At 34.1% G+C, this 15,884-nt stretch overlaps 1 protein-coding gene across 1 annotated transcript in view; it reads left to right on the plus strand.

The window, feature by feature from the left end:
* The window catches only part of CADM2 (cell adhesion molecule 2), a 1,340,404-nt gene that overhangs the window by 1,243,286 nt on the left and 81,234 nt on the right, over nucleotides 1-15,884 (plus strand). The window contains exon 10 of the mRNA XM_043991897.1: nucleotides 6,757-6,876. Coding sequence (XP_043847832.1) covers nucleotides 6,757-6,876 — 120 coding nt within the window. The remainder of the gene's footprint in view (nucleotides 1-6,756; nucleotides 6,877-15,884) is intronic.

Raw genomic sequence — 15,884 nt, forward strand, 5'->3', positions numbered from 1 at the left:
AATCTATTTCATTATAATTCAAATACTGTAAGTAAGAAAATGCTAAATAGATAGATAGATGAATAGATAAATAGTCTTCCTTCAGACCCTTGTCCTTTCAAGATAACTTCAATTATCAACTATTATTTAATAAAATGTTAGAGTTTCTTCACCTTCCTGTCTAAATGTCTTCTAGCAATTACTGCTTCATGGAGACACACAAAACTTTTTATTAGAATGGCAGGTAGGCCTATGTGAGTCTTTCTTTCTTTCTTTCTTTCTTTCTTTCTTTCTTTCTTTCTTTCTTTCTTTCTTTCTTTCTTTCTTTTTTTGCTGGGCAATGAGGGTTAAGTGACTTGCCCAGGGTCACACAGCTAGTAAGTGTCAAGTGTCTGAGATCGGATTTGAACTCAGGTCCTCTTGAATCCAGGGCCGGTGCTTTATCCACTGTGCCACCTAGCTATTTGGGTGAACCTATTCATCTTGCATCAGGCAATCTGGTCTTCTATAGACACCATTAAATATGTTTTTTCTCAAAATTTTAGTCTGTCAAAATTTCAGAAAGTTTCTTAAAAATTAATAAATATGACAATTAATAAAATAGGATAATAAAATGACAACTATATGATCAATTTCTTAGAAGTTCAGAAATGATGGTCATACCAGATGACAGTCAAACAAATCTTCAATAACCGACTGATCAAGTATTTATTTACTAGGTGACAAGCACTGGGATACGTGCTGGGAATAGAAATAATAGCAAACAAGATAGTCTCAAGGAGTTCACATTCTAAGCTCATGTCAAGATAAGAACACATAAAAGGGAGTTGGAAATGGTCTAGAGAGGAAAGGTACACACAATCAAAAGCAGGGCTGGAGATAACAAGGACAGTATGGAGGCCCAGAACTGAGCAAGCTGAGACCAAAGCTAGTTTATCAAAACCCAAGGTTGTTTGAGGGGTAGAGTCAAAATTTCTGGTGGGATGGAAGTGGAGATAGTATTCTGAGTACAGTCCAGTGGAGAAGACATAGAGATATCTAGGGGTACAGTGGAGTCCTAGAACTGAGAGATTTAGGGACAAAAGTGGCTTATAAAAGCTCAGGGTAGTGCCTGGTTCCTAGGATCATCCTAAAAAGGATTTAGAAATCACCTTTTAAAACTGAAACTTATAAATCATCTATCTCTACCTAATAAAATCTTCCCCTCAATTATTTAAGTTTACTATCTAAAATATTATTTTTATTCAAGACATGTTTAATCTATCACTGTTCCTTAACTTTTCATGTGGAGAGTCTTGGGAAAAAACCCCACCAACAATTCTTATTCTTTTCTATTTTGGGGACTAAACATTGTATTTCCCAGGTTTTTCTTCCTACCAAGGAGTTTTTATACCAAAAAAAATCAATAAGGTATGATTACAAAACATATTCTCTGCATTCACCTCCATTTTCTCATGCATGGATACAAGGAAATGAAAAGTTGAATAGTCTTGTGATTTCCACTTAAAAATAGAATCACAATTTTAAATACATACAAAGAGGTATACTGATGGTACAGTGGATAGATCATTGATCCTGGAGTCAGGAGGACTTGGGATCACATATGACTTTCAGACATTACCCTGTCTTTCTCGGTTGTAAAATGGAAATAATAATAGCACCTACCTCTCAGGGTTGTGGATAAAATGAGATTTTTTTTTTTTGTGGGGCAATGAGGGTTAAATGATTTGCCCAGGGTCACACAGTTAAGTGTCAGGTGTCAGAGGCTGGATATGAACTCAGGTCCTCCTGACTCTAGGGTCAGTGCTCTATTGACTGTACTACCTAACTGCCCCTCCTCCATATATTTTAAAAGCAAGCATTTATAGGAACTAGCCTATAGATTTCACTGATTAGGACTATGCTTGTTATCTTTGTTTTCTGGGGAACAAAATATACCGCATTATTTAAAATAACATGATTTTCTAGAATGTTTATTTTGTTTTCAAGACATCATAGTACTTTCTTTATTTCCATATTAGCATGTGTATAATGAAATATATAATATATAATGAAATTTCTCAGATTAATATATCATTTTAGATTTGTTCAATTAATGAATTATTTTATAATCATTTATTACCTCTCCATCCTACTACACCTCATAAAATAATGTTTTTTTAAATCCTCATAATTAATATACATCATCCAGCAAAACACAATACCACCTTTGCCATGTTCAAAAATGTAAGTCTCATTCAGCATTTTATCTGGCAGGTAGTAGTTACCATGTTTCATCTCGACTCCTCAACTCCTGGGTTATCATTGCATTGGTAGGCATTCTGAAGTCTTTCAACATTATCATTTTATAAATTGTTCAATGTCTGCTCACTTCCCTGAATTAAATAATAGAGGTCTTCTAAGTTTCTTGTCCATTTCAATATTTCCTTTGGTGTTTGTTTTTAATAAAGAACACCCTCTACCAATGAAGATTGATATTTGCTCTGCAACTTGTAGTCCTAGTGAGTTATAGGGGGGCAATCAGAGAATTAATAAGTGACTGGCTGACTGAATGAATGAATGAAAGAATGAATAAAAACTATTAAGCACTTATTATGTGAAAAACACTGTGCTAAGCTCTGGGGATACCCACAGAAAAGAAAGATAACTCCTGCTTTTAAGAATCTTACATTCTATTAGAAGGAAAAGCACATATAAGAGCTTTCAATTACTAATCAGATTGAAAGGTTCCATGATCCTTAGCATACAGTAGCAAAAAAGATGAAACACATTTTCTTTGATACTATTTCCACTGAACAAATCACCAGATTTTTATTTTGAGCCATTTGAACAATATAGCAGTAATAGATAGATTTGATTATACTATATCATATTACTAGTAGGGTATTATAATGGACAAATGGTTTAAAAGGATATCAACAAAGAAATATGAACAAAAAGTAAGGCAAATAACATGACAAGAGTATTAGATAACCAATGGATAATCTACATGCTTCGTTGGTCTACTTAGGATATCAAGAAAACTTGGAAGGGGGCAGCTAGGTGGTGCAGTGGCTAAAGCACTGGACCTGGATTCAGGAGGACCTGAGTTCAAATCTGGCCTCTGACACTTAACACTTACTAGCTGTGTGACCCTGGGCAAGTCACAGAAATAAAAAACAGAAATAAAAACTTGGAGGCCCTCAGTATATAAATGAACTCCTCTTTAGCAAATTTAATAAGGAATGTAAATAAGAGTCACACATGAACAACATGGATGTTGTCAGCTAGAATTGGAAATTCTTAATTAGAAATTAGAAAGAATACCTACCTTGATGAAATTATAAATCAATTTAAATATTCAAGAAATGATTTAGGATAATGTACCAAATCTACTGGCTGTCTCCAGGAAATGAAGCAGAAAATATTATTTTTTTTTTGTTATTCAGACAGAGATTTTTTTACCCCCCAACATTGGTTTTTCCAGTTTCATAATGGGAGGAAAATTTAAAAAGAAAATTATCTTAATAAAAACCTTTCAAAAATTACAATGCAACTGCATTCATCATCTTAGGATCCTTTATTGACCACATGTTTTATTTGCTAAAACATATTGGAGAAATTTTATTGTTTTTTTCAAAAAGCAAAATAATGAAAATACTACTCAGACAAACCATTCATATGATATATTCTCCAGCAAAGGGAAAATTTCAACATATAACATATCTGTATATTATATGTATATGCATTGTAATATGGCAGAATCAATAATATAACGCCATTCTTTAGAAAGTAATGTAGCATTTTTTTTTTGGTGGGGCAATGGGGGTTAAGTGACTTGCCCAGGGTCACACAGCTAGTAAGTGTCAAGTGTCTGAGGCCAGATTTGAACTCAGGTACTCCTGAATCCAGGGCTGGTGCTTTATCCACTGTGCCATCTAGCTTCCCCCTTTAGAAAGCAATGTAAGAAATAAAAAGAGGTATTTCAAGTAGAAACCACAATATAATTGTCCCAGTTAACTTATTACTGGACAATTTCTTATGAAAATGTCATCTACATTTAGGTTTCATATTATGTACAACATGGAAATCTTAATTATTTCTAAAAATCGCCCTAAGAAAAGGTTAGAACATGGTATCTATATAGAAAAAGTAAAGGTTGTTGGAAATATTTAGTTAGCCTAGAAGAGGCTAAAAAACAATCATTATAATTAAGATAGGGCACATAAAACTTGCTCACATCTAGTAAAGATAGACCAAGAACTTGACCAGTAGAAAAATAAATTATTTTATTCTATGTTATCCAAAATGGATATGTTCTTATTTACCTATTAATCTTGCCTTAAAAGGGGGGTGTTTACCAGATAATATTCAAATATTTCTTCTATCCCTATGATTCTACACATTTTGGCTATTTAAAATATGAAATCACCTAAACATTTAAAGACATCATCAAATAAACTTCTTACAAGTTGGCTCACAAGTAAAGTCACCATTTAATAACTATAGAGAAGGAGTCAATTAAAAAATATTTAAAAAATTAGTCAATTGTTTTATTTGCTTTAAAAAGTTATTTTATTACCTGAAAATAGGCTGAGTAGCAGCATTTCAAAATATAAAATCCTAACAATCCATATGGCTATACAGAGCTAGAAAAATTTAATCCATGACAAAATTTTATTTCTAGTAAACTAAAAATGCCAAGAAATATCTATTCTGAATTCTAAGAATGAGGCAGTACAGCTGATATGGAAAGACTTATTTTAAGATCCACTGGAATCCTAGTCTAAGTTACAGTGCAATAGCAAACAACTATAATTAAAATGAATTGGATGGTTTAGAAGAGAAAGAAAGGAAAGGAAACCATAGAATTAAGTTAGTAAATTTACATATACCATTTCATAGTATTAATTTTATTGTGTATTTTCAGAACCCATAACACTGAAGAATCATGCCTCATTCATTCAACAGATAATTATCAGGCACCTACTATGAACAAAGCATTGCTTTCATTGTTTGCAGATTTAGCTTTGCTGTTTCAAAGTGATCACTTTATAGATGCTTTTTTATCTACTGAATATTATCAATTTTCTCTCCCCTACCCCTGCCCTTTGATATCTTTTTTTAATATGGCATATCACACTCAATAGGACAAAAATGCAAGAAAAACATAAAGTGTATGTTTTAAAAACATGGTGATTCCTTTCTAATGTTTGTCAAAAATTCATACTACTTAATTATCATGGCAGTCACACTGCAGGCAATACCAGAGCTTTTCCCAGTGATTAATGTAGTTCCATGGAGTTTTCAGAAGGTTGTTTTCTTAATTTGACTGGCTGGGGAATATTTCCCTGTTGAAAAACAGGTGTAAACATCAATAATCAAGATGAGAGAGTGATATCATGTCAGCTTTTTAAAATATCTCCAGTGCAGAAAATCCAACAGGTAGAGTCTGAAATGGAATGATGTTATTTGTCAAAAGCAAAGCAATGGTGAACTTTTGGTGTGACTCAGAGAGTTTAACTGAGTGGATGATGGGAAACCTTTTAATAGCAACATAATCTGTCAACCAACTTGAAAAAAAAAGGGATTGTTGGGGAAAACACAGGAATCCAAAACCCTAGGAGAGTAATTACTAGTAATTTATGAACTCTGTTTCTAAATTGCCTCACTTGGTAAATTACATGCCTACTTACTCGAAGATAGGATTTGAATCTACCTTAAGTAAAACTTAAGTCTTCCAGATTATCTCATGGACTTCAGGCTTTTAGTGATTTTCTTTGCTGCTCATTTTTGTAATAGATTCTGATTTAAAACCTAACCAATTTGTATTGGTATTGCATCTATACTTTTTCTCCATATTTATATATTTATTGTCTTATATAGATTCAAATCTACAAAAGATTAATGCAATGTTCGGATTGTACTGTCACAGATTTAGCTCTATGTTTGGCATCCCTCTCTCTGTCATTCACTCTCTTTCTTTCAGCATAATTGACTCAACAAGAGTTTGGGAAATAAATGTTACTTTTTGAAACATCTACCCCAATAGCTACCAAGGATTTTCATACCAAAAATTTAACTACTTCAGATTTTTAATTTTAAAATTATATAAATACATATATTTTAATGACTCTGCTGATACACTAGTTCCAGGGTACTTTAGAGAAGATGTCACCAGCTAATCGGGGTAAGAACTACAAGGAGAACAATGAACCTCAACAGAAAGATGTCATTTAAAAATATTCTTGGGTAGGAAGAGATGCAAATATATTGACTTCTTTTAAAGTTACTAAAAGACTCCTCTCATCCTGTTTCATTAAGTTTGTCTAAAAGAAAATTTATTTAACATGCATATCCATTGTTAACATTGTTTTCTTTGGTTTAATATGGTGGTGTTGCTTTTCTTTTATTTCCATGTGTGTCTGTGTGTGCGTGTTTTTGTTTTCCCTCTGACACAGCATGTTTTTATTTTACTTCCCCTCTATGAGACCCTTTATATGGTCCACTGAGGAAAAAAAGGAATTCTTGTCATTTAAATTTCACTCTTTGTTTATAAGGAAAAAAAAATATTTTCAGTTCCAAACAATACTGGATTTTTTCTTCTTGTTGGAGCATGCAAAGGAGTGAGACAATGTCAAGAATTGTGGTGAAATGTTTTACCTGAAATAGCCCATTAAAGCATATTAATTTTAAACTTACATGTAATATATATGTACGTATAATTTGAACCGTGATTATGTTTCTCTTTTGTTTGCATATTATTTTGTTTTACGTTTTGTTTTTTCCACTCACCAGATGTTCCCAACACTTTGCTTTCCACCACTATCATCCCCTCCCTTACCACTGCAACAGTCACAACTTCTGTTCCCATATCAGCCACTACAACCACATCTGCAACAACCAGCAGCATAAGAGGTACAGTATGCTTCTTTGTTATGGCCTGGAAAACATGCAAAAATAGAGAAGTATAGGAGTTTAAAAAGAGCAAAAAAATGGAGAGGCAGAATTTTGTAAATAGAAAATAACTTTATGAAGTAATAACAAACCAAATTATTGTTCATTATAATATTATAATTTAATCAGAAAACACATTTTATTTTCTTAACACCATATATGAACTTCAACCAGGTTTGAGGTCAGAAATAATGTTTTTAATTTGAAAAACATGGGGTGTTATTTTTACATAAAATGCATATTCATTTCAAATTTAAAATACATTAAATGAAATATCTTTTACATAAGTGAAAAATCATATTTTGAATTGTACAGGACATTTTTTCTTGATGCTATTATGAATATTTAATGAATTTTAATTCTCCTGAAACTAGATTCAAATTCCTACAGGGATGAATTTGTTCAGAAGTGATGCCATCCCTGAGACATTGTGTGTAGTTCTTTTCTGTGAGTCCTCAAAAGACTAGTTCTGAGTGACTCACTGGGTGCCTTTCCTTTCTACTGATATAAAATATAATTGTCCTAGAGTGTTTTGCAGTGTTTGTCCCCATGAGTTTTCCCTGCCACCAGCTTAATGAGAAGCATTATTACTGCCTTTCTCTGGAGGAAAGCTACCTCAGGAAGTATGTTTTCATAATTTTACTGAACCTTAGGGATATAATGGATCAATTATAATGTGAGTAAAGAAAATGAAGTATCCCTTGACATTCAGCCAGGTATCAATAGGTGGTGAAATGGTGGTAGAGTCTGTTTAAGAAAATGATATTGGGGGAAAAGTTGCTTTTAAATTTAATCTTAACACGTTATATTCTAAAACCTTTTTTCATTCTCATTTAAATCTCTTTCTGTCTCATTTGTTATCTATTTTGTCATATTGACTCACTAATATATTTAAAACATCATTTCCTCTTTGAAATTTTTGGCATGTATCTCAATCTATGTAAAACTCTGGTTTCGTTCCAAATTAAATTATTAGGGCATTGATACCATGTAAACAGTGCCTTTCTTTTTAGACTTTTCCCCTTCCTTTTATAAAAGTTTGCATTACCTGGGTTATCCTTTTTTGTTATTGGACTTGCTTTAATTGTGAAATTGTTAATCCCTGCCCCTTGCTTCAGAATAGAAGACATGGACAGATGGATGGATGGATGGATTTATATATAGATATAGATATACACATATGCATATGTGTATACATAAATAAATTCAAATACCAGATTTTTTACATGATACAATAGATTTATATTAAGACTAATGTCCAGAATAATGACAGTCTTTCGGAATGTCTAGAAAGTTATTTTAATATGGCTAAGTATGATTTATCCAAACTAAAATGTCACATCAGACATCTTTCAAGACCTGGTTTTTATCTGGAAGTTGAGAGGTAATGAAAGTGGAAAAAAATAGGTAAGCAGACATTTTAAAAACTTAACATGTTTCTCATCTATTTGCTTTCTTGCTAATTGTTTATTTTATCCAAGGGGCACTGTGACCTTCAATGGAACACTGCTTATGCTATTTGTTGTCAGCACTATCATAATTTTTGGTTTCTCAATGTCTACATACACAAATAGGTAGCAATTTTATTATTTGACTGGTTGGTTGTTTTGAGGGAATAATAAATTGAGTTAAAACTTAGCTATTTGGAACACAAAATACTCGAATTAGACCAAATATTGGAATTAGACCATTGGTCATTTTCACAATCTACTATGAGCTCATTTTTTTCAAGATAGTTTGTCAATGTAATTTTTAGTTAGTAAGGTTCTTTACTATGATAACAATACATATGTCCATAAAAGAGACTTCTGAAATATTTTCAAACTACACCGGTCCTCCTGCATGTACACTTGTAACTCCAATATTGATGTATTTCTTATTATAAAATGAAATTAATTTATCTTTCCCATAGTCCAGTTGTATTTTTCATAGTTTATGACTTGAAGCTACCTGTAGGAATATAGTACATTTCTTAGTTTTTAAACAGTATTTCCTTAAGCCTCAAGGATTCTGATGAAAACATTACCTCTTAATTCCTCTATGTCCTAATGCGTTCCCTCCAAAAATGAGTAGTTCTTTTGCTAGTAGAATTGACTCCAATATATTTTTCCAAAATATTAAACATTTTGGGAATGAAATATGATTATAAAATTTCAAGGTGAAATTCTCCTGATCTATTTCAAGAGAAAAAAATTACACCAGAGATGCTTAATGTGTGCGTATCTGCTATCACCTGTTCTATTTTCAAGGAGATAAATGGGGAATGTTACTAAACCCACCTGCATCATTAATGTTCTATTTAATATAATTGAGTCTGAGTCATCCTACTAGTCATACATTGTGACTTTTACACTATATGCCTCAAGAGTTAAGTGGCATTTCTTTGCTTAGGCATTACCCATTAACTTGGAGCTTTTAAGTACAACTTGATGTTTGAAAGGAATGCATTGCTTTTTAAATTATCCAAAGACATTTCAAAGTCACATAGAGAAGGAAAAATTAGAATAGACAAAATTAAAGAAAAAGAATACACTGCCAAGTTTCTAACTTAAAAAAATCCCTTGTTCTTATGGAAATTATCAACAGCAATCTAAATAAATTGTCTTGTGTAGCATTTAAAGTAAATTTCTCCTAACTGCAGATACAGTTTTATCCATGTATATTTAATAAATGAATGCAAATGAATCACTGCTAATGTTTCCATTTTTACTTTTATACTGTTAATATCACTGCTTGATTTCATTCTAGATAAATATATCAAATATCAATTTAAAACAGACAACCATTTACAACTGTGGTTACACTGGAAGTCAAAAGGGAATGAAACAAATTGACCTATATTCAAACATGGCTGGTAGTAACCATATGACAGCCTTAACATATAAGTATTTTATAACATCTAGAGTATGTAAAAATCAAGGTATTTTGAGGGGGGAGGGGAAAGAGGAAGAATGAAAATGACAAAGAAAAATTAAGAGAAGGAAGGGTAAGGTGAAAGGAAAAGCAATAAGGGAGATGAAAAAGAGGAATGAGAGAGAAAAATAATGGCAATAAAGAAATAAATTATAGAATCTTAGAAGAAAAATTAGAGTTTTTCCATATTATAAAGAAGGAAGAAAATGAGCAAGATTTTTTTCTAAAAATAGGTTAGCTGAAATAGAGAACATTCAAGACAGTAATGACAAATGATTAGGCCAAGACTTTAATAATCTAATTTTATTTTTATTTTATCCTATCATAAAATTATAGGTATTATTACTTGATTAGGAAACTATTCAATATAGGTAAAAAAGAAAATCATAGTATACTTATTTCAAATGCTATCATTTAAATAACAGCTTGTTATTTAAAGAGTCCTGTACTTGGAGCAAGGTGAGTAAATCTTAAGTTTGAATATCACCTCTGACACTTACTAACTCAGTGCTCTAAGATAGGTCATTTAACTACCCAGAGCTTCAGTGTCTTCATCTATAAAATGGTGATAATAATAATTTGTATAATATAGCAACTGCCTTAGAGAGTGAGAACTCTATTGCAAGCCTTAAAAATGAGTACCAACCATTGATACAAATATCAGCCATTATTACTTTTGCTAATGCAATAAAACAAGACCTAAGGATAAAAAGGAGGGATAAAAAGGGGCTTCCCACATAAAATGAAGTATAGTCGCAAAGTATTAAGGACAGAGGAGCCTAAACAGAACTTGACCATGACCTCTCACCTGAAATATGAATAAAAGTTCCTATGAAATAATAATTGTATGGATATGGTTTAACTTGAGAGGTCTGATGGAAAATTGTGTGTTGTCCTATAAATTGTTGTTGTTGGTGGTGGTCCTTCATTCTTGAACAGGACCATGACATTGGGGAGGTGATATCATGACTTGCAATAAATTGGATTTAAGTGTGGGAAGGCTATACAAAGTTAACAGACCCCCTATCTCCTCCAGAGCCATCTGGGTCCAGTGTCAAGACCCAGCCTCCTGACTCCAGGATCAACAGTCAACAGGATGAGTAGAGATAGCCCTAGGTAATAAATGTCAAGGGTCGGATTTGAATCCCCCAGCCTCCTGACGCCAGGGCCAATGCTCCATTCACTGCATCACCTAGCTGCCCCTTGTGCTAGAAATATTTGTGGTGTAAAGTGGCTTAAAGATTACTGACTCCTTTCCTATCCTCTTCCTGAATGAGGCTTATTCTCTCCTTGGTAGTTTATGCTAATCTAATTATTTAGGTTTATGATAGATATAATTAGTAGAATCATTCTGCCTTGTTCCAGGGCCATAGAACATGCCTGGAATTGGGGGATTCCTTCCAGTTACATATATGTTGTCCTTGGAGCTGGGCCGTTTCCAATGACATTTTTGTTCTGACTCTTTTCTGATGGTATGATATGAAATAAAATATGACCAATCAGAGGTTTCTAGTTTTATATATATATATATATATATATATATATATATATATATATATATATATATATATGATACTACATTGTATTATATAATATACATATAACATGATTTCATTATATATGTATATATACACATATGCATATGCACATACACATGTACATGCATGTGCACATACACATATACACACATACTGCCTCAGGTGTGGAGTTACATTGAAGTTGTATCCAATTCACAAGTGTGCATTTAAAAAGATATAAATCGGGGGCAGCTCGGTGGCATAGTGGATAAAGCACCAGCCCTGGATTCAGGAGGACTTGAATTCAAATCTGGCCTCAGACACTTACTAGCTGTGTGACCCTGGGCAAGTCACTTACCCCTCATTGCCCTGCAAACCCCCCCCCCAAAAGATATAAATCTAAAGCAGTAACATTACTACTATTGTACTCACTTGATCTATATTGTACATTGAGTACTTTTTTGTTAATGTGTTCAGACATGTCCATCTCTTGGTGACCTCATGGACCACAATACTCCAGGCCTTTCTGTCCTCCGCTGTCTTCCAGTCTGTCTAGACTCATGTTAATTGCTTACATAACCCTCTCTATCTATCTCATTCTCTGCCATAACCTTCTTTGGCCTTCAATCTTTCTCAACATTAGGTTCTTTTTCAATGAGTCATGTCTTCTCATTATGTAGCCAGTGTATTTAAACTTCATTTCAGTGTTTGTCATTCCAATAAACAGTCTGAATGAATTTAATTATTGATTGATTTGATCTCCTCACTGTCCAAGGGACTCTCAAAGGTCTTCTCCAATTCTGCAGCATTCAGTTTTCCTAATAGTCCAACTCTTACAGACATACATTAGTACTGTAAAAAATGTAGCTTTGACTATACAGACCTTTGTCGGCATGGTGAGGTTTCTTCTTTTCAGTCTGCTGTTCAGATTTTCCATGGTTTTCCTTCCAAGAAGTAAGAGACTTAATTTAATGTCTGCAGTCACTGTCTGCAGTGATCTTTCAGCCCAAGTATATAAAATCTCACACTTCTTCTATTTTTCTCTCTCCATTTGCCAGGAAGTGATGGGATCAGTTCCCATGATCTTAGTTTGTTTTTGTTTTTTTTTAATGTTATGCTTCAAGCCAACTTTTACACTCTCTTCTTTCACTCTCATCAAGAGACTTCTTAATTCTTCACTTTCTGCTATCAGACTTATATCATCTGCATATCTGAAGACTGTTGGTATTACTCCCCACAACCTTAATTCTGGCTTCTGATTCATCCAGCTTGGCATATTGCACAACATGCTCTGCATATAAGTTAAATAAAGAAGGTAACAATATTGAGCGTTTTCATGCACCTTTCCCAGTCCTAGACCAGTTGTTCCATGTTTGGTTCCACCTGTTGATTCTTGACCACCATATAGGTTTCTTAGGAGACATGTAAGATGATCTGGTACTCCCATTTCTTTGAGAACTTGCCGCATTTTGTTGTGATCCATACAATTAAAGGTTTTTAGTGTAGAGTATTTTTTATTCCCCTTTTTTAGGGAGATCCTATACATAAGGGGTATAAACATGAAAAGGAACTGGATCCTTCTCTTTGATGGCCAGGCTCCTCCAAGACTGAACTATATATGGATCCAGAGTGGGGTGACTCTTTAGTGAGTGAGTGGTAGATTCCTAGCTCTCCCTAGGCATTTATTTAGATTATCATTTCCTACTACAGTGGCCAGTCCTCTTTGATGGCCTTTTTTTTTTTTTTTTTTTGCGGGGCAGTGAGGGTTAAGTGACTTGCCCATGGTCACATAGCTAGTAAGTGTCAAGTGTCTGAGGCCGGATTTGAACTCAGGTCCTCCTGAATCCAGGGCCGGTGCTTTATCCACTGCGCTAACCTAGCTGCCCCTTTGATGAACTTTTAATGCCTATTAGAATACAAACAAAGATATTGCTTCAATCATTGTATTTGTATTGCTAGTACCAATATAGTACCTGATACATAGTAGGCTCTTAAATGTTTTTCATTACCTTTCCCCTATGGAACATAAACAGGAACTTTTAGTTGCATATCCTTTATCAATGGATTCCCTGGAGGTGGGGGTGGGGAGTGGTGCAGGGAGGAGGGCAGGGGAAACAAATGTATCACTTGTGGACATGTAATTGGAATGTTCCAAGCTCTACTCTCTCTCCCTTCTAAGAAGGACAAAATAAAATAAATCAAAACAAATATAAAGAAGAAACTCCTCTACTCTTTCCCCTCCCAAATTTCTCTACTTACTATTATTATTTATACAAGGATTATTTAAGAGGTCATTTGATTTTCTAAACTATAGAACCATAAAAATGACATTGAAATTGAAAAAGAGTTATAAACAATGTAATCAGTTTTAGCAATGGCTGTTTTGGCTAGCAACCCTGTAGGGACAGAAGCCTAGCTGAACAAGAAATAAGGAGTTTAAGATGGGATAACTCCTCCCTGTAGCACAAGGGAGTCACCCAAAATACACCATCATTTATCAGAAAGAATTGTAACTTCTTATCCCAGTTGCCCACAGTAGGAACTCACAGGGACTTGGTGTGAATGGTGCACCCTATAACAAAAGCAAACTGCCAAGTCCAGAGTATCATCTTAATTTTTCCCAGTAGCCACTGGTATGGTGCCTCCTAAAGGGACCTGAAGTTCATTCCTTGCTCCTTAGGACATCATTGTCATGCAGGTAGTAAACTCAGACCCTGAAGCATTAGTTTATCAAGGGAGGCTCTATTTTCTTTATACCTTGGGGACAATGATGCTGCATGCACTAGCTGCAAACATGAACTCTGGAACATCAGAATGCCTATATACTCTCCAGATGTTTTATACTCACAAGGTCACTCTCTTCAATAGTTGCCATGAGTGAAAGAGTCACTGAGTGAACCAAGAGTGTTGAGGCAAAGAGAAAGTCGTTGAATGTGATAGATCTTTCAAATGCATCTATACCCAAAGTGCCAAATCTTCACCATTAACTTAGACAACTAGAACGAGTTACAGTATAGCCATGCATGCCCCAGAGTATCTATAAGGTACTTCCATTCTATATCATCACAACTCTTTCAGAAGCAGAAAATAGGCTCCTCAGTATCTCCATGTGAAGTAACCTCAATAGGAACATTATATGGAAGCCCTAGACTCCCATAAAACTTATCAAAAAGGATTGATGGACATTCTAATCACATGTGATAAATCTGTCAAAATACTCTTGGAACAAGTAGACATCCTTTCACCAGACAACATAGTAAAGCCTGACAACCAGTACATGTTCTTATATTTGTCAAGGTGAGATTTTTAGAAGCAGCTGGGGGCACAGTGGAGAGAGAGCTGGGCCAGGAATCAAGAAAACTTGGGTTCAAATTCAGACTTAGATAATTTGACAGATATGTGATCCAGGGCATATCACTTAATCTCTGCCTCATTTTTCACTACTATAATATACAGATAATAATAAGATTGTTGTGAGGAGCAAATGATATAATATTTGTAAAAGTGCTAAGCACAGTGTTTGGTACATAGTAGGTGCTATTTAAATGCATATTCTCTTCCCTTCCCCCTTCTTCAGGTATAACCCAAAATGTTTACCAGTGGATGTAGCCTATAATATGACCAAGATCCGAGAGTAGAATGAAAAGACAACATCAATAAGAATTTAGCCAACAGTCTGCCAATAAAGATAAGTCAAACAAATGGCTGAAACATGTAGACTTGTTTAATAAAGTTGTGGTTATTGTAGTTCAGCCATTTCAGTTGTCTCTAACTCTTTGTGACCCCACTTGCTGTTTTCTTGACAAAGATACTGGAACATTTTGCCATTTCCTTCTCCAGTTCACTTTACAGATTAGGACACTGAGGGAAACAGGGTTAAGTAACTTGCCTAGGGCCACTCAGGTAATTAAGTGTCTGAGGCCGGGTTTTAAACTCAGATCTTCCTGACTCTGTGCTCAAAGCTCTCTCTGTCCACTGTGCTGTACGAGCTGCTCTATATTTGAAAATAGCTAAAATTTCTTTATCACTTAATATGCGCCAGGTGATGAACTAACCACTACAAATATTATTTCATTTGAGCCTCACAGCAATCCTATGTGGTAGATGCTATTATCATCCCCGTTTTGCAGATGAGAAAACTGAAGAGGACAGATGTTAAACAATTTATGCTGGGTCACACAGCTAATAAGTGTCTAAGGTTGGATTTGAACTCAGTTCTTCCTGACTCCAGCTTCAAAGCTCTATCAGCTATGCCATCTTTATCACCACCAGAAATTGCAATATTTTCCTCAAAGAGTCCAGATTTATTCATCAGTGTAGGTAATGTAGAAATTAGTATGCAACACCATAGGTTATTAAAGCAGCACCTATACTTAGTGAGACATAATCTGATAACTAGTTAGGCGTATATATCAGATGCTTCCTATCTTTCATAAATTACAGATAAAAAACCTCTATACTACAAAAGAACTCATCATATCCTTGGGAATTCAATCAAGAAATTATTCTGGAACAGAAGTTTTATCACTGATAGAACTG

The sequence above is a fragment of the Dromiciops gliroides genome, chromosome 3 (genome assembly GCF_019393635.1).
Source record: "Dromiciops gliroides isolate mDroGli1 chromosome 3, mDroGli1.pri, whole genome shotgun sequence".
In the NCBI taxonomy this organism is placed as follows: domain Eukaryota; kingdom Metazoa; phylum Chordata; class Mammalia; order Microbiotheria; family Microbiotheriidae; genus Dromiciops; species Dromiciops gliroides.